General features: G+C 47.0%; 1 protein-coding gene across 2 annotated transcripts in view; it reads right to left on the bottom strand.

The window, feature by feature from the left end:
• Positions 1-26,292, bottom strand: part of LARP4 (La ribonucleoprotein 4) — an 89,000-nt gene extending 62,708 nt beyond the window's left edge. Inside the window, exon 1 of one of the 2 annotated variants that reach the window (XM_077483729.1) lies at positions 26,124-26,292. Coding sequence is in view for 1 of the 2 variants with exons in the window: in XM_077483727.1 (XP_077339853.1) it covers positions 25,670-25,687 (18 nt within the window). In the remaining variant the exon portion in view is untranslated. Of the gene's footprint in view, positions 1-25,669; positions 26,027-26,123 lie in introns of those variants that run through there. The other variant, XM_077483727.1, reaches the window with a different exon arrangement.
• Between the last annotated feature and the right edge of the window lie 802 nt (positions 26,293-27,094).

The following is a 27,094-nucleotide window of genomic DNA, read 5'->3' on the forward strand; positions in this document are numbered from 1 at the left end:
GGGTTGAGCACCAAGAATGAGCATAAAGCCCGGGGCAAAGTGCAAAGGGTTTTGCCATCAGCTGTAGCAGCTCAGACTGAACAAAGCAACCAACTGAAAAGTGTCATAATGGTTCACATGTACAGACACTAAAATGGACAGATTTAGCTTGTGCAAGTGCACTGCCGAAAACAAAGGTGAAGACCAGGTGGGCCGCATTCATTTAAGGACAACTTCTACCAAGGATACAAGAAATAAGGGGTGGCGGGGGGGATGTATTGGAGTCATGTTTTGATGCAACAAATTTTACTATATTCTATTATTCACATATGCAGATTTAGAGACGCCACCATCAGCAGCGTTCATCTGTAGTGTGTCAACCAGCATTAGGTCACAGCCTCAGTTGAAAGGGCTTAGAACAATGCTCATCAACCCTGTCCTCAGCACACACTAACAGGCTAGGTTTGCAAGATAACAAAATACATCACAGCTGATATTTGCTGCTCAGTGATTGCAGTATTCTACTGTGCATCTCCAAGATAATACATAAAACCTGGTCCTTTAGTAGGTCCCGAGGACAGGGTTGATGACCACTGGCTTAGAAAAAGCTGGGAAAGTGAGATATTAAATTAGTAATGCAATGCCTTTTTCTTCCACTGTTAGAGAAACACCCTTGTTTGGAACTGCTTGCCATGTCTATGGACAATTTTGATGCAGCCGTATACCAAATAATTAAAACTATACTTATCCCATTATAAGGGGCCATTTACAGCTATTTAACTTAAAGACAATTACAGAAATCAGTCTCTGCATAGTAAGTACTAATACATAAGGCTAAAGATGTTTTATCACTTTGTCTACCAATGTAGGTTTATAAACGTGCCATATACAAGGGGTTAATGCAGGGTTTCGACAAACCCAACCATGTCAACAAGAAGTTTAGTCCTGGCGCCTGGGCTACTGCCCAAACGCTGCCCACACCCCCACTATGCATCCCGGGATCCGCTTGCAAATCTGTAGGTTCGGCATAGCAGGTGCCAGCAGGTAGAGGGGAGGGGGATAACAAGCGTCTGCTTTTCTCCCCTTCTCGTTGACCCAGAAGTGCCATCACTTCTGGGTCAATTTTGACAGTTTCGCTGGCCAACAAGGCCAGGAAAAAATTTAATGCAGTGTGATTTACATTCAGTGAAGCACAGGGGAGACATGTGGGGTATAAAAGACCCCGCATGTCTCAAGAGAACCTGTCACCAAATTATATAGGGGACTTTGTCCCCCAAGATAAATAAAAATTTAGGCCCCACATACGCACAAACGTAAATGCTTGTGTTGGGGTGTTTACACCTGAAAATGCTGAGATTTTCATGTTAAATATTGCCGGGCACATCAGAATGAGCACAATAATTCTAGCACCAGAACTACTTCATAACACTAAACCGATGACCTATAGAGGGCTTTTAAAGTGTTGCCTATGGAAAATATAGTATACCGAAATGTTGGGTATTGAGTTGATGCAACCTCGGCTTTTACCAAAATAAATTTGGCAATTTATTGCGTTGTGCCCCCAAAAAAGTTACTTTTTTAATGTGTTTACTGAAATTTTTTATTTCCTAGACATTTGCATTATATTGGGTGACAAATTTGAACTGCCACTATTTTATAGGGCGTCTTTCAGAAAATATAATGTTTGGGAGTTTTATGTAATCTTCAGGCCTAAAATGTTTTTACACGTGTGTAAAAAATTTCTCTGGCTGTGAAAGGCTTAAAGGATACATTTACCGTGACACTTGTTCTACCCGTAATTTTATTTTATTACTAACAAAAGCTGACTGCTACTTTCAAAGCAAGTTGGTCAAGCCCTGGGTTGGGGTAAATTATATATACAAAAAGGGGGTAGTTTGTTTGGGCCGCCTTCCTGGCAGTTAGAAAAAAGCAATGAAAACTCGCCACCTAACCTGAGCATCCATGTCCCTTGGGCCCCAGGTGATCGGTAGGACCTTGGTACCCAAACCACTATGTAGAATGCAGGGTCCTGCGTGACAGCACTCCAAGTATGAAGAGGAGTTAATCTGCAGACATGTACTTTAGGGTGATTACAGTATAAGGAGACACTGATATCCTTGCCTACAAGTATATGAGGATGAGATATTTAGGCTAATAAGGTGGGGCTACTGTTTACAAGATCCACTTCTCAAAGTCTTCGACATTGTGTAGACTGTCAATCTGGTCAAGTTAAACTGTAAAATTGGGAGTAGTGGCAGTTCTACAGAGCTGTTCAAGCAATCCATTTTTTCTCTATCCATGCCAATGTCCTGCAAAAATGGCCGTACTACAGCTAGGATGTTTTACTTTTAAAAGTACTATATGTACCATATGCTTCAAATTGGTGCAGCTGAGCCACCTGTCTTCTATAGCATTCTGTGACATCTTAGCCCAGGGCTCAACAAAATCCGGGCGCCAGGTCGCATTTGCGACTAGAATTAGCGACCTGGCACCTGGGGCAGCACAGCTGGGGGTATCCTGTCTCAGTGGACCCCCCGGCGTGATCGCGTCGGGCCGTTCTGCCGGCGGCCGGTAATTGAGGCCGCCGGCTTTGAGGCCTTCTGCGGTCCTATGATTCCTTCTGGAATCTGGCCCCATCTTGTGGTGGCCGTTGGTATGACAACCAGCAATGCTAATGGAGCTTCCCCTGCCTGGTTTTATTGCCTGCCTATCTCCTTCCCTTTATTTAGAACCCCTAAACATTATATATATTTTTTATTCTAACACCCTAGAGAATAAAATGGTGGTTGTTGCAAAACTGTCTGTCACACCGTATTTACGCAGCGGACTTACAATCGCAAACTTTTTTGGGGAAAAATTTAATAAAAAAAATAAAACAGTAAAGTTAACCCAATTTTTTTTATATTGTGAAAGATAATGTTAAGTCGAGTAAATTGATACCCAACATGTCACGCTTCAAAATTGCGCCCACTCATGGAATGGCGACAAACTTTTACCCTTTAAAATCTCCATAGGCTACGTTTAAAAAAATACAGGTTGCACGTTTTGAGTTACACAGAGGTGGTCTAGGGCTAGAATTATTGCTCTCGCTCTACCGATCACAGCAATACCTCACATGTGTGGTTTGAACACTGCTTTCATATGCGGGCAGGATAGGGCGCGTTTAAAATTATTTTTATTTTCTTACTTTAACTTATTTTTTTCACTGTTCATTTAAAAAAAAAAAATTGTCACTTTTATTCCCATTACAAGGAATGTAAAAATCCCTTGTAATAGAAAAAAGTATGACAGGTCCTCATATGAGATCTGGGGTCAGAGACCTCACATCTCATATTTACACTAAAATGCAATTTAAAAAAAAAAAAATAAGTCATTTGAAAAAAAAAATAAGAGCTATGGGCAATGACTTGGAGACAGGTGGGGGGGCTGCGCCATCTTCCCCTCACTCGTCTCCATGTTAGGCCAGAGACAGGTCCGGATCGCCGTTACCGACCTGGTGCCTAACTTTTTTTAGCTGGCTCCTAGATTCCAAGCAAATTTGTCAAGCCCTGTCTTAGCCCCGCTCAGATCCTAGGACCAGTGCAAGTAGGAATTTTTTTTTTTTTTTTTTTTACAGATTTTGGACATCTTAACCCTTTTGCTGCAAGAGCCGCTTTTTTGCGCACGTTTAATAAAAACAATTTCATAAAATATTTTCTGAAATCTAACACCCCTACTGAATAACAGTGGTAGTTTCAATTTTTTATATCATTTGATATTGCCGCAAAGGACTAGGAAATGCAAAATGGCATTAAAAAACCCTAAAGTGACTTAGGGCAAACTCAAGAGTAAAATAGATTTAAAAAAATCAAATCTTAAGTTTGTGCGCTTAAATGGCGACAAACTTCAGTACCCCATCATTTCTATAGGCGACCTGCCACCCATATGCAGCATGTCACTTGCCACCCATATGCAGCATGTCACTACTTCTGGCAACCTCTCCCCAGCGGCGTCCGAGCAGGTAAACTTAATTAAATATGGGTCTCGAGACTACAAAAAACAGGTGCACTACAATGGGTACAGATGTGCAAAGTAATCAGCTTTTATTGTCAAAGCTTAAAGTAGAACTATAGACAAAACCCCATCCCTTTTGGATAGAGTAAACAAGGGTTATACTCCCATCAGATTTTTCAGCTTGTGTCCCATTGGAGACTTCCTTTCACTTACTGTTCCATAGCCAAACAAGAAGCCAGAGGAAATCAATGCAAAAGGCAATTCCTTATGAACCCCCAGACCACAAAAACTTATGTCCCCATTTGAACATTTCCCCTTTATTAATTTTCTGGGGACAAACCAAAAGTAGGGATTTTTTTACTTTCAAGAACGGTAAACCGGACAAAGAGAAAGCAAATTCCCTGAACGGGGGGCACAGAAAGCAATTAAAACCTGACGGGGGTTCAATTTCCTCTGCACTATCCAAACCTAAAAAAAAGGATTTAGCCTTTAGTTCTACTTTAATTGAACAAGCCAACGTTAAAATGTAATTGGCTACTATACACAACTGCACCAAATTCTGTGTACACCAGTTTTAGCAAATCTCTCCCATTGTGCAACATCAGGTAAAATTTAGGGTGATCATAATTTCTCCCCTCCCCAAACAAGCCTAGACAAACTAAAATTTAACCACTAAACTGAACACAAATTTAACAAAAATGTGTAGTATTTTATCATTGGGAGCTGGGTACACCCACACATCGAGCACAAATAAGAACTTTGTTTATTATAGTGTTTACTAAGGCACATTAGGGTGCATATACAGTGTATCTAGAAAGTATTCACAGAGCTTCACTTTTTTGTTACAGGCAAAATTCATTATTTTCCTCAAAATTGTACGAACAATACCCCACAATAACAACGTGAAAGTTTGACATCTGTGCAAATTTAATAAAAAAAAAAATAATGTACATAAGTATTCACAGCCTTTGCCATGACACTCAAAATTTATCTCAGGTACATCCTGTTTTTATTATCATTTTTAAGCTTTATATACTGTCCCGCAATTAAACAAAGTGCTATTAAAGAGGAAGTAAACCCTCAAGGGTTTTACTTCCTCTTTATTCCCCTGAAAAGCAAAAGCATAATGGGCTAGTACTCAAGCTGCACAATTCTGGCTAAAATGAGATCCACAATTATTTTGCTAACAATAAAGATCAATTCTCACGTCGTAAAATTACCCTTCATAACGTACAAAAAAAAATTGGGCCAACGTTGCGTTTAGTTTTTTTTTAATGAATTGAAATGTATTTTTTACAAAAATTGAGTGGAAAAAAAATGCTGCGCAAATACAGTGCAACAAAATATAGCAACCATCTCAGTTGGGGCCCCCCAAGGTTCTGTTCTTGGACCACTCCTATTTTCAATCTACACCACCTCCCTGGGTCAGCTGATAGCCTCCCATGGCTTCCAATACCACCTCTACGCTGACGACACCCAAATCTATTTCTCTACCCCTCACGTATCACTAATTTACTATCAGATATCAGTCTGGATGTTACACCACTTCCTCAAACTCTCCAAAACTGAACCTAGTTTTTCCTCCCTCATAAGCACCTTCCCCGAACCTCTATCAAAAATTATTGGCACAACTATAAGCCCATCCCCACATGCCAAGGTTCTAGGTGTAGTCCTGGACTCCAAACCCTCCTTTAAGCACCACGTCCAACCACTGCCCAAATCCTGGAGCCTCAACCTCTGCAACATCTCCAAAATACGCCGCTTTCTAACCAATGACACAACAAAGGTCTTAAACCACTCGCTGGTCATATCTTCCCTCGACTACTGCAACTCCCTTCTCATTGGCTTACTTCTACATAATCTATCACCTTTTCAACCCATCATGAATGCCGCTTCCTGACTCATCCACCTTACCAATCGCTCTGTCTCTGCTACCCCTTTGTCAATCCCTCCACTGGCTTCCGGTTGGCTAAAGAATTGAATTCAAAATACTAACTACATACAAAGCCATCCACAATTACACCCCCAGCTACATCACAAGCCTAATCTATAAATACCAACCTAATCGTTCTCCGTTCCTCTCAAGACCTCCTGCTCTCAGAACAGCCCAGATCCTCCTCTGGTTCCTCACTGACGCTCCTAGCCCCTCCCTCCTGCCCCCACAGCAAGCAGCTTGCCATGGGGGCACCTGGGCAGAGCTGCTGCTGTGTCCATTCAGACACAAAGCTGTGTCCCAGCCCCACCTTCTCTCATTGGCTCACTGACATCAGTGGGAGCCAATGGTGTCTGATGCAGTCTTAGCCAATGGAGAGTCCTGGACAGCCAAGGCTCTTGTTGATCACTGGATCGAGATGGGGGGGGGGATCAGGTATTAGGGGGGCTGCTGCACATAGAATGCATGTAGATAAAAAACCTTCTTCCTTTAGAACCACTTTAGATACCAAGCATGACAAGCCTTACTCATCTATAAGATACCAAAAACTAAGTAATATATTGTAAAGGTATTTGTTTTTCTCATCTTAATGCATTCTAGATAAAGAGCCTGTGCAGCAGCCCCACTCAGCCCTCTAATACTTACCTCAGCCCCATCAATCCAGCAATGTTGCAAGAGACTCAGCTGTCCGGGACTCTCCCTCATTGGCTGAGACAGCAGCAAAGTGCCATTGGCTCCCACTAGTGATAATCAAAATCAGAGCACCAACAAGAGGGGGCCAGTCCGTGGCTATGTGTCTGAATGGACACAGAGCCGCTTGCTGTTGGGACACTTAGGAGGGTGGGGCCAGGAGTGCCTAAGCAGGACCTAAGAAGAGGATCAGCACTCTGCAAAGCCCCTTCACAGGGCGGGAAAGTATAATTTTTTATTTTTTTGGCAAAAAAGAAATATAATTTTTACGCCATAATTACCTGTGAAGTGCTTTTCTTTGAGTACATTATGGGACAGTCAGGCTATTCATTACCTGCTGGGTTATACTTTATCAGGTGAATGGACACTGGTAGACCAAGGGTCTTCAGACAGGAAGTGATCCCCTATATAACCCCTCCTATACAGGAAATACTTTACTTTTGTAGCAAGCACTAAATCAAAAAAATATAAAAAATAAAAAAGGGGGAGGGATCTCTGCATCCCATGATGTACTCAAAGAAAAGGATTTTACAAGTATGACAAAAATCCTCATACATCATGGGACACAGTCCAGCTAATATTGGTTACCTGCTGGGAAGTCTCAGAGCAATAGGGCGGCACAGTGGTGTAGTGGTTAGCACTCACCAAGCAGTAAGAAGGGTCACTGGTTCAAATCCCAACCACAACACTATCTGCCTGGAGTTTGCATGTTCTCCCTGTGCCTGCGTGGGTTTCCTCCGGGTACTCCGGTTTCCTCCCACACTCCAAAGACATGCAGGTAGGTTAATTGGCTTCTGTCCAAAATTGGCCCTAGTATATGAATGGGGACCTTAGATTGGCCCCTACCCTCAAGGAGCCCACAATGTGAGTGTGCAATGTACAGGGATAGGGGTAGACACTCACTCAGGTTGAACTGGATGGACTGGTGGCTTTATTCAACCTTATGAACTATGAATAGGGAGGGAGACACCCAGCCAAGCAATAGCCATCAGAACTCATAGGGCAGCCCGCAGTACATTGTGGCCAAAAGCCAAATCCTCAGCTGCTTGAACATCTACTTGATAACATTTTGTGAACGTATCCACTAAAGACCAAGAAGCAGCATTACAAATCTGAGCCAGATACCTGATGGCGAAAAGTCCAGGAAGTTCCTACACCCCTGGTAGAATGAGCTTTCCCCCTAAAAGGGAGGAGTTTTACGTTTCAGACCTTAGGCCTGAATGACCAACTGACAGACCCTATTGGCAATGGAAGCTGCGGAAGCTACCTGGACAACATCCAAAGAATGCAAGTCTTCCGAACGAGGCTGATTGAAGAAAGGTGGCAAAATAATGTCCCGATTTAAATGAAAGGCTGACACGACTTTTGGCAAAAATAATGGAACAGGTCGTAACACAACTCTGTCATGGTGAAGGATTAAGAATGGTTCCCTGCATGGAAGGGCCGCCAACTCTGACCTTTCTAGCTGATAGCCATCAGGAAGGCTAGCTTGCATGACAGCAAGTCTAATGGAATTTCCTTAATGGGTTCAAATGGTTTCTATAACAGACAGCACCAAGTTCAAGTCCCAAGGACACATAGGTGACCCAACAGGGGGAAGCAAGTGAGTTGACCCTTGAATCAGTGAATGGGAGGCTAAAGGCCTTTAGAAGAATACTGATACGGCCGAAACTTGACCTTTGAGTGTACGCAAAGTAGAGCTGCACGATTCTGGCTAAAATGAGAATCAAAATTTTTTGCTTAGGATAAAAAGATCACGATTCTCGCATCAACATCATTCACATTAGGGCTGAAACGATTAATCGATAATGAAAATCGTTGTCAACGATTTTCATCATTGATTAGTTGGTCCGCACCATACGATCCGTAGCCTTAGGCAAGGCCACGGCTTCAGCCTAGCTCCGGAGCTGGCAGCCATCTTGGTACACCCGCGGCGGCGAGCTGCGCGCTGACGTCACCCCCAGCGCGTTCAGCCTGTGTCAGCCCAAGTGAAGGAATCCAGGAGGAGTCACGCTGGATGCCTTGCCTGCCCTCATTCAAAACTTTTATGCAGGTACCACTACATTACCTAATCTAAGCTAATAACTACTATTAGATAGTAGTTATCCAATCCCACTTGCTCGGCACAGCCACATTGTTGATTTAAATAAAAAGGTACAACACTATCTCCCCCCCCCCCCAAAATAAAATGCAGATTACAAGCATAAAAACATAGCATATCACTGACGATTTGCGCCAATAGGAGTCATCCCGGGACTCATCACAGCAGTCTGTTTGGAGGAACTTTGATCGGCGGTGAGCTTGGCGCAAATCAGTGATATGCTGACTATGTTTTTATGCTTGTAATAAGCTGCATCTTATTGGGGGGGGGGATAGTGTTATACCTTTTATTTAAATAAACAATGTGGCTGTGGGGGGCGGGGATAGTGTTATTTTTTGCAGATCCGAAAATTGATCCGATCCGTGACTCTGATCCGAGGAACGATCCGATCCGTGAGTTTTGATCCGTTGCACCCCTAGGCCACACCTTCACCCCTGCCGGTCCCTTAGAATCCTGTGTATCCTCCCGTGTCCTAGGCATGCACCACGTCGTCCATGAGCACGCAGCTACGCCTACTTGCATTCTCCACCCAGCTGACGTCCCGCCAACAAGGCACCTGCGCTGCTTTCGGCTCCTCCTCCCCCCTCTACCCAGCAGCCTTCCGATAGACCTGCCGCAGAGCGTAGGCAGCCCTCGCCAGTCCACTTTTCAGCGCTGCAGTGATTGGAGGTTGTGCTCTGCACATGCGTGCATCCATCTCCCGGCTTCGGGGTGCCCTTCGCTCCATTTGGAGGAGTCGGCTGAGTCACGTGGTGGGTCCGGACTGAGACTTCGCCCCACACCACCCCAGCACACCGAGGCGGAGCCGCTGTCACCATGAAGGGGTGAGAAAACCTGAGACACCGGGGGGGGGGGGGGGGGGGGGAGTGGAGCACTGAGAGGAGGTGGGGCAGTGACATCATGTGAGAGGGGAGGAATGTGTCATCTATACTGGGGGGGGGAGAGAACACATACATATACACACACACACTGTATTTATTGGCGTATAACACTCACTTTCACCATGAAAATCGGGTGCAAATAGCGTGTGCGTGTTATAAGTCAATACAAAAATTTACGTTTTTCCTGAAACTTCCCTCTTAAAATGAATGTGCGTGTTATACACCTGTGCGTGTTATACGCCGATAAATATGGTATATATATATTTCCCCTTTTTCAGTTTTTTTTATCTATCCGATTAATCGAAAAAATAAAATCGGCCGATTAATCGATTATGAAGATAATAGTTGGTTGCAGCCCTAATAAATTTTATACAAAATAAATAAATAAGGGCCAACTTTACTGGTTCGTTTTTTAAAATTCATTAAATTTTTTTTTTTTTTAAATTGCAAAAATTTGAAAGACCGTGTGACAAAATATTGCAACCATTTTATTCTATATGGGGTCTACAAAAATTATATATATAATTTTTTAGTGGTTAAACTTTTCACTTACAGTCTATTCCACCAATTGTTACAAAGGTTTATACTTAAGTTCAACTGATAAAGAAGGTTTAGTTCTTGGCAAACTGCCCAGTTTCTCTTCCTTTTTGATGGCTGTGGCTTAAGAGCAGAGAGATTTGCATAGAAAGAATCGGGAAACACTTTAGTCAAGATCGCGATAACGATTCTTAACTATTAATTGTGCAGCTCTAACGCAAAGCCAATTTGATTTCCACAGCTAACTGTAAAAAAGAATTCTCCCAATCACATTTTCGAGGATGCCATTTTCTGGCTTCACATCAATACAAGTCTTCCAGACCTTAGGATAAGTCTTCCTAGTGATAGCTTTTATAGTATTCAGTAGAGTAGACACCACTGGTCCCAAGATGCCACGTCCTTTAACACCCTGGCTTCAATAGCCATGCGGTCAAATTTAGAGACTGTAAATTGGGGTGGAATATAGGCCAGAGAAAGTAGATCAGAGCGACATGGAAGCATCCATGGTCCGTTTATTGTCAATCTCTGGGAACCAGGGCCTTCTGGGCCAGGCTGGAGCCACCAGAATGACTGGAATCCCCTCTCCCCATATCCTGGGAAACAAATATGGAAGTAGAGGGATCAGAGGGAAAGCATAAACCAGGGAGTACTGGCTCCATGGAACTATCAGAGCATCTGCTCCAATTGCCAGAGGATTGAGACAAACTGCTGTAGCTTGTTCAACCTGAATGCCAGTAGGTCGATCTCTGGCCATCCCCCAACATTGGCAAATTTCCTGGAACACCTCTGGGTGTAGGGACCATTCCTAAGGGCAGAGCTACTGGCAGCTGAGATAATCTGCCTTCCAGTTCTCTACTCCTGGGATATGGACTGCCGATACAATTGGCACATGTCCCTCTGCCCAGGCTAGCATTTAGTTCACCTCCTTCAGAGCTGAATGACTCCTTATCGCCTTAGTGGTTTATATAGACCACTGCCGTGGCATTGTCAGGCCGATGGGACAGTCTCGAAGCTCCACCGTCCAGGATCGCAGGGCCAGACGTACTGCCCGTAATTCTAGGATGTTAATGGGCAGGGTCTGCTCCGTTTGACCATTTCCCCTGGGCTGTGAGCCCATCTAGGGCCACTCCCCAGCTTGAGAGAATGGCATCTAGTCAGTACTCCAAGTTACTGGGAGAAAGAATTTTCCCTTTTGCAGGTTCTGATATTGCAACCAGTTTAGTCTTAAGCATGCCTGAGGAGATGAGCATATTGGATAATCCAGGGCTTTTTGTTATGTTCCAAGCCAACAAGATGTCTTGTGAAGGCCTGGAATGGCACTGGGCATAGGGCACTGCTTCGGAGGAAACCATCCTCCCTAGAAGACTCATACAGAACCGAATGGAGGATTGTCTGGTGTCGCCTATCTGTCGCACCTGATCCTTGAGAGCATAGAACCTTACGGGTGACAATAATACTTTTGCTTGGATCGTGTTTAGAACCAGACCTAAATATTTTACTATTTGGTCGGATCGGAGTCACGGATCGGATAATTTTTCGGATCAGCAAATTGAATTTGCAAAAACCTGTGAAAATTAAAACCACCATATAGTACCCACTGTAATATCCACGTCATCCCCCCTTTAATATTGGCAGGGTATTGAGGGATGTGACTGCAATTATCACAGATCAGCGCTGTGGGCACACAGCGCTGCTGCCATCAGATCTCTTCCCTACCTTGTACAGATCAATACAGAAGAGGAACTGGTGTCATGATATGACGCCAGTTTACAAGTGATCGCTCCTTCATTTGAGGGAGTGATCACATTGTAAACGGCTGCTGGGTGTACCAAGATAGCCACCGCTCTGGAGCTAGGCCGAAGCCACAGTCTTTCCTAAGGCCAAGGCAGCGGAGCGGTCGGCGGATCACAGGGTGTGCCGATTCAAACAGGTTGACACGTTTAGATCACAGATCGGTGACGATCTGTTGCACCCCTACCTGGCATCCAATTTTTAACAAGCTTTTCATCCATGGGATATAAAAAAGAAAACCTCTCAGGAGCAACAAAAGTCCTGTCAGGATGTTACCAATCAGCATACCCCACCTGTTCCAACAGGGGGTGTAGTGGGAAAGTCTGTGCGACCTGAAAAGGTCTCCGATCCCAAAGAGGGAGGGAGGGGGGGCCTCAGTCACCTCTGCAAGAGGCAACTTAAAGGCAGAACAAACCATTTTGGTCAGTCAGGATCAAAAACCTCTGCGACTGTGGCAGACCGAGTGGATATCTTGTCCAGATTGCTCGGAAGCAGACTCATCTGCCAGGCCCTCCACTGAATCATGAGATTTAAGCTCTTCCCCAACCTCAACCTATTCCTGCTCCAGATGAGGAGACTCAGAAGGGGATCTGTCATGTTTCCTGCCACCCTGCAGGATGGAGGCAATCATGTCACCAATCCTGTGCTCTAACCCAGCTAGGGCTGAGGACAGTTCATCCTTGGTGATAAAGGGTGAAGCAGCTTTGCTTGTAGGTACAATACCAGACACAGCGGCTCAGATTGCCCAGGAGCCTATGGATAAAACACTAGGGATACGACTAGGTTCATCAGGAACTACTGATGTAGATGTGCCCTTCCCTGTGGTGTTAGTCCCAACTCTTTTGGAACACATTCAATGCCACAAACAATAGTACTTGGGTGTAGTTAAAACACCTCAAAAGGGAGACCCTTTAATAGGGCTCACAAGCCCCTATGCAACAATCCCAAGCACTTTTAGCCTGCCAAGCAACACCTGTTGACTCACATGACCCGGGTAAGGAGACATGAACCACTGCAAGTGTCTGTTCAGAGCCTGCTCATGTCCCCACAGCTGCCTTCTGGAAGTCCCACATGCTTGGCATACAGCTTAAATAAGCTGGGTGCGCGCCAGAACGTTCTATGCATGCATGCGCATGATTCCAGCGAGTGGGCATGACTATGGCGCAAATCTTTTTGCGCCCAGATAAAGGCTACAGGCGCATATGCAGCAAATCAGTGTGCGCCATGGCCACCAAAACAAAATGCTGAGCCCAGAGGCGCTCTTGTGAATGCACATGCGCCATGGCAAACCAAGGAGAAATGGTGCACCGTAGTGCGCCATCGTACAGGTAAAAAATAGCCAGATAAGCAAAAACGTACACAGAAAGCCCAGAAGTCCCCCGTATGGTCACTGCACACAGGTGTCAAGCCTTTAGCTAGCTTGACTGATTGTTACAATCACTGGCACAACCCACAATAATAAAATAAAGGCGTTTCACTTACCTGTCCAGGCGCAGGGCCACTTAGGAAATTAGGGCCTAATCTTCACCCTTAACAGCAGGTTCCTGTCACTTGAACCTTCAAGGACTGGGTACACTTTAATGTTTAGGGTGCCCTCCCTTGGACCTGTACAGCACCCTGCAAGAAATGCCTTAGTGCTGTAATGTCCAGAATTTCCACTCCGCAGGGTCCAGCACCCGGAGATCACATTACAGACAAAACAGGATCGAGTCTTCTTCTGAGGCTCGGGTACCATTTAAGCATAAAAGCTTGTGTCAAATGGATCCGATTGGTCAACCCCTTAATTTTTGGAACCGTTTGTGGGACTAGAGACTTGGAGCTCAGAGAGTTCAAAAAAAAGAAGTGCCATCCAACTTGCAGACAGGTTAAAAAAAACTAAAGTACTTTCTGTATGGGAGGGGTTATATAGGGGGATCACTTCTTGTCTGAAGACCTTTGGTCTACCAGTGTCCATTCACCTGATGAAGTATAACCCAGCAGGTAGTGAATATTAGCCTGTGCCCCATGAAATATGAAAAAGAACTAACTTTCATATCACTTTAACTGCATCATTTGCTGAAAACCTGCACATAAGTTGGGCTACTTTCACACAAGCGCTACAACACTAAAAATAGCACCTGTAAAGAGCCTCTCCAGTGTGAAAGCCCGAGTGCTGGAGCGGTGCGCTTGCAGGACTGTAAAAGTCCTACTTTGCAGCGCTGTATACACCGCTCCTAAAGCGCCCCAGCCCATTAAAATCAATGGGGCAGCGCCAAACCACCAAACTGCCACCTCAGCGCTTTTATCCCCCTTTCGGACACTAGCGGGGGTTAAAACCACCCCGCTAGCAGCCGAACAGCTCTACTAAAATGAAGGTAAAAATAGCACCGCTTTACTGCTGATGCCCGCCCCAGTGTGAAAGTAGCCTTACATCAAGTATCCTAGAAATGCTATTCTTCAGGGTCTCTGCTTTCAGAGTGTTTTAGCTCAGGCCTATAATTTTTAAATGTCTAAAAAAAGGCTAAACCGGATCTGGCAGTGGGTTAAAATTTCACCATTTTAACATGAAATAAAAAGTTTGGCTATGAATAAAAGCAGGGCTGTTACTGATTACAATTTTCGCGCTCGATCAATTAAAAAAGAAAAATCAATTCATTTTGATTATAAACGCACATACAGATGCAACTACTTTTAGCTGATCTCCTTGCATTGCAACCCTGCATTAGTCAGTGGTAAATGTGGTATACACTATATACAATCACCCGACACTAGTTAGTTTCCACAATCCATGACCCAACTTCACAGTTCACACATACATTTAAATTGAAAATGTAGCATTGACGCAAGTAATTTTTTATTAAACTTTAAGAAAAATTTTGAAAGTTAGTTCAACTTGAATTATAAAACTTGTCTAGTATATTGACTGTCACTTGATAGTAGGCATTACTTTAGCCAGTCACGCAGATATACGAGTGTTTACATTTTGTTTTGTTTTTTACAATGTTAAAAATGGAGGTTATCAAATTTGCCTACACTTAGTTGATCCCTAATGATCCTAGTTAACCACGTCCATATTTATCATCACTGTCCAGTGACGTCGATGCGGAGAGGCGAGTATCGATCAAAAGAATTTATTTATTTATCGAGGAATTAATCTCTCATTTTGCCAGCTCTAAAGTAAAAAAAGTCTGGATTTTTATTGCCAATTTACATTGGCCTGGCTTCTCAGGACGTAATAATGCATGTGCTATATTAGAAGAATTGCTGGGGATATTGAAAACCACTGTAGAATGCACTACAGTGATATAGCCATGATCTGCTGAAGCAGCTTCTCTGCATATTTCACACAGGTCGCTCACTCAGCAACACTGCCGTTAAGAGAATGTTCTGAAGTGTCAGTAAAGTCTTAAAGGAGACGTATGGCCAAGGCATGGCAGACGGGTGTCTGATAGTTAACAGCTCTCTGCTCAGCGAGCTGTGAGGACCAAGCAATCGTAATGTTAGATTGCTTGGCTCAGTCTTTGAGCAGACAGGGCACCAATGAAATCCATCAGCAAGTTTTTAAAAAGTGTGTTTACTACTACTTTTAAGCAGATTTTCTCAAAACTGGAGCAAACAGAATCAGGCAAACCGCTTCTGTATTCGGCTTGTTCACTTAATCTTTGAAAAGTCAAAGCCTATTGATTACCATGCACAGCTGCTCCAGTTTTGATAGATTCCCTTCCTTGTACTCTTTCAAGGAATACAAGGCAGTCTCTCACTGGACGAGGGGAAAATTTGCTGTCATACGCTCCTCTCCTATGTCTAATTAAAAAAAAGCTTTGAAAAAGGAAAAAAAAGTTAATTTTTTCAGCTTTTGGATAACAAAAAAAAAAAAAAAATGAACAAAACAAACTGAATATTTATGGTTAGAGATAGAAAAAAAAATCAGCAGGAAAATAACCAAGCGGCAAAGATAGTTAATTAGGGTATACCAAGGGTTCATAAAAGGGTTAAATAGGGAGGAACACTTTTACATCCTTTGGCTGACAGTATGCAGATTACATCCTTTGGCTGACAGTATGCAGATTGAAGCTCATCCCGTTGACCCGTAGATGAATGGAATAGTAAACAAAATTGATAAATTGTAGCTATCTTTGAGAGGTCAGAGCAGCAGCTAATGTATCCGCTGTATTTACAACTCTTGGCTGTCATGTAACGTGGCCATCAATCCTTAGACTGCTTTCACACTGAAAGCTAGTAGTTAGCGCTAAAGCACCGCTTGTTTTAGCACCAAAAGGGTTAAAATCTCCCATTTTGCAGCACTTTCAAAGTGCTGCCAATTCGTTCCATTGGGCAGGGCGCCTGGAAATGCTAAATACATGGCTCAACCCACCTTAAAGATGCTGCTTGCAGAACTTTTCAGAACGTCACGCAAGCGCACCGCCTAAAGGTGAAAAGTCACAGTGGAATGAATAGGAGGCGGTTTTCAGGCACTTAGAGGCCTTTTCCTGTGCTAAAGCGCCTGAAAATCACCCCAGTGTGAAAGGGGTCTAGGTCTAACAAACCTGGTAAAGCGACTGGCTTCAGGTGTTTCACAGGTGAAACAAATCACACATAAGTTGTACCTCTGAAGTCTTCTCTACAGTTGTTCAAAGTCCTTAATTTATAAAGCTTGTTTAGAAAAATAAATAAAAAGGAGCAAGAGTTGAAGTTACAGAGCTCAGTGGGGAGTTTTGAGAGCTGATTGGAGGCAAGCGACACACCCACTCAGTGGATGCGGTCAATCAGCTGGAGGTCCCTCCCATGTCACTTTTCTCTTGGTGTCAGGAACACTTGTCAGAAGTGACTCATGCTGATAGAGGAATGAAACAGACAAATGCCAATTATTGCTCTGGATCGAGACAAGTACACACTGAAGAACATGGTTTGTTACCATTTCATGTCTGAGGTTACAACCACTTTAAAGCGGAGCTCCACCCAATTTTAAAATAACTAAAGCTAATTAAATACATATTCAAACAACTTTTTTTCTACAGTACCTTATTTTTTTCTAGTCATGTGTACTTCCTTTATGTGGCGATTGCAGATATGGGCGGGGATAGTGTGGATATTTTGTAATATCCTCTATCCGCACTGTCAAGGAGTCAATGCGGCGGCCTGGTGCGAGTTAACGCGTGATTTAGAAAATCGGCACAGCTCCATTGCCATCACAACGGAGCGGGACTTCTTACGACGCCGCCCATTGTGATAGCAACCTGAGCTGTTGACTGTGCTCGAAATTGCCGTTACTGCACATGTGCTAGATTGGGGATCGAGTGGGCGGTGCATGCTGGTCCACCAGCAGCACAGTGACCCGGAATAGGATGCCTATGGGCTTCACATGCCCACAGGCAAGATGACAACCGTCATACTAAAAAAAAAAAAAAATGTATTCTTTTGTGTTGGAAAAAAGGACAGCCGACTTGAAAAAGGACTGAACATGTGCGTTATATATTTAAATCGATAAATCTGTCACTATGCCAAAAAAAAAAAAAAAAAACGTTTGAGACAGTGGAACCCCGCTTTAACAGCTGGGAATTTCCCGTATGCAGTGGGGGGAAGCAGCCCTGTGGCAGAAGGGCAGGGAGTACTATACACATGCTGTGTACTTAAAATGGAAGTAAACCCTTCCAAACAACTTTGACCTACAGGTAAGCCTAGATTAAGGCTTACCTGTAGGTCCAAGTAATATCTCCTAAACCTATATGGTTTAGGAGATATTTGCCCGAAAATGGGCACCGCTGTCTACGGCGCATGCGCCGTAGACAGCGGCGCGCAGGCGCACTAAATGCGGCAAGTCCAAGAATGGATTTGCCAAATTTGTCTACTCCCGTGCGCATGCGCGGGAGTGACGTCATCGCGGCTCCGGCGAATGGCAGCGTCGGAGCTCCGAGACGCGACTCCCGTGCGCATGCGCGGGAGTGACGTCATCGCGGCTTCTCCGCTGTCATTCGTCGGAGCTGCGAGAGACGCCACAACCAAGATGGATGCGGCGGACTACAGGTGACAGCGGCGACTTCGCTGGCTCCTGTGTCAGGTAAGTGACACATAATGAGCTACTATGCGATGCATAGTAGTCCATTATGCTTTACCTTTGCAGGGAAAAAAAGAGGAAGTAAACCCATCAGGGTTTACTTCCTCTTTAATGCCGTGAGTAGCATGCCTAAAATCCATAATTTAAATGAATGGCCCAGTGTTACCCGCAAGAGTGCTCAGTGGTTCCTCTCAACCCCTAGATCAATTTTGTGTCCTTTAGTAATGTAAGGTGGCAGGAGGATTCAATGCACGCTGGAAGGGACCAGCAATAGAATACTCAGGAAGAACTTTTAAACTGTTGGATGGTTTCATCATTGCAGCAGGATTTAAAGGGTGGACAGAAGGCTAGGAATTAACATTCTTTGCAGGTAACTTCTTTTAGAATTAAGTGGCAGTCAAAAAAACACTGCAATTGAATTACTTAAAGCGGGAGTCCGCGTTTTTTTTTTTTTTTAAAGCCAGCAGCTAAAAATACTGCAGCTGCTGACTTTTAAAATAGTGACACTTACCTGTCCAGCGTGCACGCGATGTCGGCACCCGAAGCTGATCTCTCGATCGTCTCTCGGGTGCTGCCGCCGCCATCTTGGGTATGGGAATCAGGAAGTGGAGCCTTTCAGCTTCATTTCCCGGTTCCCTACTGCGCATGCGCGAGTCACGCTGCGCAATAAGGATGGACCCGCTGCCTCTGGGAGCTGTGTGTTTCCCAGCAGGCGACTTTCGGAAAGGGGCGTAGATTTACGCCCCTTTCCGCAGAGAGCTATCCCGGAAGTGGGTGCAGATACCTGTACTGTACAGGTATCTGCACCCCCCTCCCCCCTGAAAGGTGCCAATTATGGCGCCGGAGGGGGGGAGGGTTCCAATGAGCGGAAGGTCCACTTTAGGGTGGACCTCTGCTTTAAATTGGCAGTATATAAATATATGAAGATAATATTGATATTACTTTTGTGTATTGTCTCCATAATGGATGTATTAATAACCTCCCGATCGTTATCTTTAATATCCCGATTATAATTGAATTTTTGGATGCCATCATCTATGTAGCTAACTACTGTAACTGATCTGTTATTTAGTCATAATTTCTGTCATTTGTCCTTGATAAAAATTTAAACTTTAATAAAAACTATTGATTAAAAAAAAAAAAAACATTGTTACCACAGTATATTTGCTGCAGACTAAACCCCTTTATTACAAGTACAACAGATACAAATTCTGTCTAGACACTAGGCAAACCCGCTTTTCTTTGGAAAAGTTGAATTGCCCAAACAAAAAAAAAAAAAAAAACATTAAAAAAAACTTACAATGGAAGGTTGCAATATATAAAGATGTGTTTGTTAACTAAGGAAAGGTTATACCTTACCTGTGTGTCGTCTATTTGTAAACACAGGTTTAACATTTCGTTTTTAATTTTCAATTTAAAAGGTGCTGTAATCTGAAGTTCACATGCTAGAATCCACTAGCGTCCACCAAATTCTTGATTTCACATTGCTTAAGCAGATAAGGATGTACATACTTTGAAGGCCAGGAAAAGATGGTAGACAGCTTGTCGTCAGCAGTGATCTCAAGCTGAACAGAAGCAGCAGGAAGTGCGGTAACATCCACCGCTGGCTGACATGTTGCTCATCACATGGGACAAACACTGTATGATACACATACAGGAAAAGCAAACTTTCACAATGAGACACCTCAGGACAATAAAAGCATTAAAAACGGATTCTTGAAAAAAGTTACAGGAACTTGATAGCCACACACCACTCAGACATTTCTAGGGACCAGGCTGAGGGATAGCAAAGTCTACATGTGACCACCATATGAAATACAGTGTGGCTATCCTAAAAGGTAAGCATCCTTCTAAAGAACACCAGAATCTTTATGAAGATGAACCCTCCCCTCCAACCATATGGAAACTGACATTTTTTCTCCCCCAGATACACATTCCATGGCTGTCAATGATCTAAACACATAGCCCATAAACTTTGAAAATACTCAAGTCCTGTATACATTAAATATGGGAATAACTAGGCAGGATCAGGGGGGAACCCTCCAATTGTACCAGGGGGTGCTAGCAACTACTATAGTAAAAACAAGTTCAACTCCTGGATTTGTTCCCCTTGTGTGCATTATACCAGAGGGCTCCCCATTCATAATAAACACACACTGACCGCAAAGTCTAAGACAAAAAGCGTAATGCACAAGGCTGGTGCACCCCTCAATATACCAGTCACTGTATAAAAAACACTAGTAGATATAATGACAAACCAAGTGAAAACATCATATGGCAGAAACCAGCTTCAAAATCCACCTTGAACGGTGCTTAAAACAGGCATAGGTGACATCACAAAACCCAACGTGTTTTGAGGGTTATACTCTTCCTCAGAACATTAACCCTTAAAACGCATTAGCCTCTGCTTGCTATGTTATCTATATCTGCCTCGAGTACTTATCAAGGTGGTTTTTGAAGTTTGTTTCTGCCTATGCATCAGAAACTAACATGTTTCAAGGATACCCACTTCCCAAGATCTTTGACCCTTAAAACACATAAGCTTCTGCTATGATGTAATCTACACCCACCATGAGTACTGCTCAAGTTAGTTCTTGAAAATGGTTTGTTATCATGCCCAATACAGCAGCTAGTGATGGAGTGAGAAGAGGTCACCCCGGGTATATGAGGCCTCACCCCCCCCCCCCCCATATACGAGGTTGCAGTCTCCCCGGTATCCAAAGGCACACTCTCTCCCCCACTTTCACATATGAGGTCATGCACTTCCCCTCCATCATATATGAGGTCACACTTCCCCTCCCCCCCCCCCATCATATATGAGGTCACACTTCCCCTCCCCCCCCCCATCATATATGAGGTCACACTTCCCCCCCCCCCCCCCCCCCATCATATATGAGGTCACACTTCCCGTCCCCCCCCCCATCATATATGAGGTCACACTTCCCGTCCCCCCCATCATATATGAGGTCACACTTCCCCTCCCCCCCCATCATATATGAGGTCACACTTCCCCTCCCCCCCCATCATATATGAGGTCACACTTCCCCTCCCCCCCATCATATATGAGGTCACACTTCCCCTCCCCCCCCCCCATCATATATGAGGTCACACTTCCCCCCCATCATATATGAGGTCACACTTCCCCCCCCATCATATATGAGGTCACACTTCCCCTCCCCCCCCATCATATATGAGGTCACACTTCCCCTCCCCCCCCCCATCATATATGAGGTCACACTTCCCCTCCCCCCCCATCATATATGAGGTCACACTTCCCCTCCCCCCCCCATCATATATGAGGTCACACTTCCCCTCCCCCCCCATCATATATGAGGTCACACTTCCCCTCCCCCCCCATCATATATGAGGTCACACTTCCCCCTCCCCCCCCCATCGTATATGAGGTCACACTTCCCCCCCCCCCCCCCATCGTATATGAGGTCAAACTCCCCCCCCCCCCCCCCCATCGTATATGAGGCCACACTTCCCCTCCCCCCCCCCATCATATATGAGGCCACACTTCCCCCTCCCCCCCCATCATATATGAGGCCACACTTCCCCCTCCCCCCCCATCATATATGAGGTCACACTTCCCCTCCCCCCCCATCATATATGAGGTCACACTTCCCCTCCCCCCCCCATCATATATGAGGTCACACTTCCCCTCCCCCCCCCATCATATATGAGGTCACACTTCCCCTCCCCCCCCCATCATATATGAGGTCACACTTCCCCTCCCCCCCCATCATATATGAGGTCACACTTCCCCTCCCCCCCCCCCATCATATATGAGGTCACACTTCCCCCTCCCCCCCATCGTATATGAGGTCAAACTTCCCCCCTCCCCCCCCATCGTATATGAGGTCACACTTCCCCCTCCCCCCCCATCGTATATGAGGTCACACTTCCCCTCCCCCCCCCCATCATATATGAGGTCACACTTCCCCCTCCCCCCCCCCCATCATATATGAGGTCACACTTCCCCCCCCCCCCCCCATCATATATGAGGCCACACTTCCCCTCCCCCCCCATCATATATGAGGTCACACTTCCCCTCCCCCCCCATCATATATGAGGTCACACTTCCCCTCCCCCCCCCCATCATATATGAGGTCACACTCCCCCCCCCCCCATCATATATGAGGTCACACTCCCCCCCCCCCCATCATATATGAGGTCACACTTCCCCTCCCCCCCATCATATATGAGGTCACACTTCCCCTCCCCCCCATCATATATGAGGTCACACTTCCCCTCCCCCCCATCATATATGAGGTCACACTTCCCCTCCCCCCCCATCATATATGAGGTCACACTTCCCCTCCCCCCCCATCATATATGAGGTCACACTTCCCCTCCCCCCCATCATATATGAGGCCACACTTCCCCTCCCCCCCCCATCATATATGAGGTCACACTTCCCCCCCCCCCCCCCATCATATATGAGGTCACACTTCCCGTCCCCCCCCATCATATATGAGGTCACACTTCCCCTCCCCCCCCATCATATATGAGGTCACACTTCCCCTCCCCCCCCCCATCATATATGAGGTCACACTTCCCCCCCATCATATACGAGGTCACACTTTCCCCCCCCCATCATATATGAGGTCACACTTCCCCTCCCCCCCCCATCATATATGAGGTCACACTTCCCCTCCCCCCCCCATCATATATGAGGTCACACTTCCCCTCCCCCCCCCATCATATATGAGGTCACACTTCCCCTCCCCCCCCCATCATATATGAGGTCACACTTCCCCTCCCCCCCCCATCATATATGAGGTCACACTTCCCCCTCCCCCCCCATCATATATGAGGTCACACTTCCCCCTCCCCCCCATCGTATATGAGGTCACACTTCCCCCTCCCCCCCCATCGTATATGAGGTCACACTTCCCCCTCCCCCCCCATCGTATATGAGGTCAAACTTCCCCCCCCCCCATCGTATATGAGGTCACACTTCCCCTCCCCCATCGTATATGAGGTCACACTTCCCCCCCCCCATCATATATGAGGCCACACTTCCCCTCCCCCCCCCCATCATATATGAGGCCACACTTCCCCTCCCCCCCCCATCATATATGAGGCCACACTTCCCCCTCCCCCCCCATCATATATGAGGTCACACTTCCCCTCCCCCCCCCCCCATCATATATGAGGTCACACTTCCCCCCCATCATATATGAGGTCACACTTTCCCCCCCCATCATATATGAGGTCACACTTCCCCTCCCCCCCCCCATCATATATGAGGTCACACTTCCCCTCCCCCCCCCCATCATATATGAGGTCACACTTCCCCTCCCCCCCCCCCATCATATATGAGGTCACACTTCCCCTCCCCCCCATCATATATGAGGTCACACTTCCCCCCTCCCCCCCCATCGTATATGAGGTCAAACTCCCCCCCCCCCATCATATATGAGGTCACACTTCCCCTCCCCCCCCCATCGTATATGAGGTCACACTTCCCCTCCCCCCCCCATCATATATGAGGTCACACTTCCCCTCCCCCCCCCCCCATCATATATGAGGTCACACTTCCCCCTCCCCCCCCCCATCATATATGAGGTCACACTTCCCCTCCCCCCCCCCATCATATATGAGGTCACACTTCCCCCTCCCCCCCCCCATCATATATGAGGTCACACTTCCCCTCCCCCCATCATATATGAGGTCACACTTCCCCTCCCCCCCCCATCGTATATGAGGTCACACTTCCCCTCCCCCATCGTATATGAGGTCACACTTCCCCCCCCCCCCCATCATATATGAGGCCACACTTCCCCTCCCCCCCCCCATCATATATGAGGCCACACTTCCCCTCCCCCCCCCATCATATATGAGGCCACACTTCCCCCCCTCCCCCCCCCATCATATATGAGGTCACACTTCCCCTCCCCCCCATCATATATGAGGTCACACTTCCCCTCCCCCCCCATCATATATGAGGTCACACTTCCCCTCCCCCCCCCATCATATATATGAGGTCACACTTCCCCTCCCCCCCCCCATCATATATGAGGTCACACTTCCCCTCCCCCCCCATCATATATATGAGGTCACACTTCCCCTCCCCCCATCATATATGAGGTCACACTTCCCCTCCCCCCCATCATATATGAGGTCACACTTCCCCTCCCCCCCCATCATATATGAGGTCACACTTCCCCTCCCCCCCCATCATATATGAGGTCACACTTCCCCCTCCCCCCCATCATATATGAGGTCACACTTCCCCTCCCCCCCCCATCATATATGAGGTCACACTTCCCCTCCCCCCCATCATATATGAGGTCACACTTCCCCTCTCCCCCCCCCCCCATCATATATGAGGTCACACTTCCCCTCTCCCCCCCCCCCCCCATCATATGAGGTCACACTTCCCCTCTCCCCCCCCCCATCATATGAGGTCACACTTCCCCTCTCCCCCCCCCCCCATCATATGAGGTCACACTTCCCCTCTGCCCCCCCCCATCATATGAGGTCACACTTCCCCGTCCTATGAGGTCACACCTCTTCCCCTCCCCCCGCCCTATGGGGTCACACCTCTTCCCCCCGTCCTATGGGGTCACACCTCTTCCCCTTCCCCCCGTCCTATGGGGTCGCACCTCTTCCCCTCCCCCCGTCCTATGGGGTCACACCTCTTCCCCTCCCCCCGTCCTATGGGGTCACACCTCTTCCCCTCCCCCATCATATATGTCACACCTCTTCCCCTCCCCATCATATATGAGGTCACACCTCTTCCCCCATCCTATATGAGGTCACACCTCTTCCCCCATCCTATATGAGGTCACACCTCTTCCCCCCCCCATCCTATATGAGGTCACACCTCTTCCCCCCCCATCATATATGAGGTCACACCTCTTCCCCCCCCATCATATATGAGGTCACACCTCTTCCCCCCCCCCCCCCATCATATATGAGGTCACACCTCTTCTCCCCCCCCCCCCATCATATATGAGGTCACACCTCTTCCCCTCCCCCCCCCATCATATATGAGGTCACACCTCTTCCCCTCCCCCCCCATCATATATGAGGTCACGCTCTTCCCCTCCCCCCCATTATATATGAGGTCACACCTCTTCCACTCCCCCCCATCATATATGAGGTCACACCTCTTCCCCCTCCCCCATCATATATGAGGTCACACCTCTTCCCCTCCCCCCCATCATATATGAGGTCACACCTCTTCCCCTCCCCCCCCCATCATATGAGGTCACACTCCCCCATTATATATATGAGGTCACACTTCCCCCTCCCCCCATTATATATATATATATATATATATATATATATATATATGGTCACACTTCCCCCCCCCCCCATTATATATGAGTTCACACTTCCCCTCCCCCCCATTATATACGAGTTCACACTTCGCCTCCCCCCCCCCCATCATATATGAGGTCACTCTTCCCCGTCATATGCGGTCACCCTCTCGGTAGGCCCGTTTGCACCCTCAGACCGGTCATGCGCTCTCCGGTTACTGGTGCCGAGTTCCCCATATGTCCGGTCTGCCCCTCGGTATAACCTTGGCTCTTCCAGCAGCAGCGTCACCAAAAGGTCAGTGCGGTGAGTGCCAGGCCTCCCCTCCCCCTCGGGTGAGCCGTGTGTCCGGCCGCCCTTCTCACCCCACACGAGGCCGGCACAACTCCCCGCCCCCTCTCCGGATTGCTGTGTCAGGCCGGCCTCAGTCACATGGCGGCCTCCTGTACCCCTCTCACCTCTACAAACAAGAGCATCCTCCGGCACGGAGCGGGTCCCGGGATGACGACACAGAGGGGAAAGGAGGGAGGGGAGTGGGGGGGGAGAGACAGGCAAGGATTAGTGCGGGATGGGAAGAAGGAAGGACGAGTGAGTGACAGCGGCGGGCCCGCACTGCTTGTCACACAGGCCAAGCCCCCCACACCCTCCCCGAGCTGCTGCGGCGGCTACACGGCCCGGCCTCTTCCGCCCGCTTCTCCTCCCTCGGGCCGCTTCTGCGCACGCTCCGTCCGACTTCGCTTCCGGCACTTAGAGGTCAGCGGCCAGCGCCATCACACAGCACGTGCCGCACAGCAGCGTCCCAGGCGGGAGCCGCCATCTTACCGCAGGGCAACGGGGGGAGGAGACAGCGGGCGGAGCCAACCAAGGAGAAGGGGGAAGAGAAAACGCCGCTTATCGGAGCGCGTGACCTACCTGCTGTTGGCTGCCTCATGTCCGCTCCAGGAGGCGTCAGTGCAAGGAGCTACAGCTCCCAGCCTGCCCCGGCCTATGAGGGGAAGGGGTTGGTGGGCAGCGCTTTACCCGCTAATATGCCATTTCTATGGCAAACCACGCGAAAAGGCGAAAGGCTTATATGGGTTAATGGGCGGAGTTAGGTCCGACTCGGCATAGTCCTGGAGCTGTTAGTGGGCGGAGTAAGGCCCGGCATAGTCCTGTAGTTGTTAGTGGGCGGAATCACGCACATGACTGTAGCACTTAGTGGGAGGAGACGGGCTGCTTATTCGTGTATTTCCACTGGGCGGGGTCCAGCGCACCACTCAGCACATTTCTGTATCAGACCTCGTGTTTGTGTCATGTGTGCTTGATCAAGGACAGGAAATACCGGTCAGCACTGCTCTGCCTCTGACCCGGAACTGTTTCTTTGGTGTTTGCTGACTGGAGAATATTTGTTCTTGGATCTTTCATATGCAGTACTGACACAATGAACGTCTGTAGTATATGTATGGCTGAGCAGTGGCTCTGTGTATCCTCTTACGTCACTAATGGGATCTCTACATTCTACCCATTGTAACTATTTGCCCACTGGGCACTTTTAGCCCCCCCTCCTGCCTAGACCAGTTTTCAGTGCTGTCACACTTTGAACGACAATTGTCATGCTACACTACCCATATAACATTTTTATCATTTTTTTTCCACACAAATATAGCTTTCCTTTGGTGGTATTTAACCACTTGCGGACCACCCATCGTAGATTTACTGTGGCTGCTCCATACCTAGTACGTGATCTGGCACTTCTGGGTCTGGGGGGGGTGTACGCGCACTCCACACTGTGATCGGACTCAGCGGTTTCGGCGTACATGATGTCCACCGTGACCCGCTGATCATTCGGGAGAGAGGCAGGCCACCGTTCTGTGAGAGGGGATGTGCTGATCTTGTGTTCTGGC

This window comes from Lithobates pipiens, unplaced genomic scaffold, assembly GCF_037356315.1.
Source record: "Lithobates pipiens isolate NorthernLeopardFrog02 unplaced genomic scaffold, aLitPip1_a1.2 Scaffold_16, whole genome shotgun sequence".
NCBI classification, from domain to species: Eukaryota; Metazoa; Chordata; class Amphibia; order Anura; family Ranidae; genus Lithobates; species Lithobates pipiens.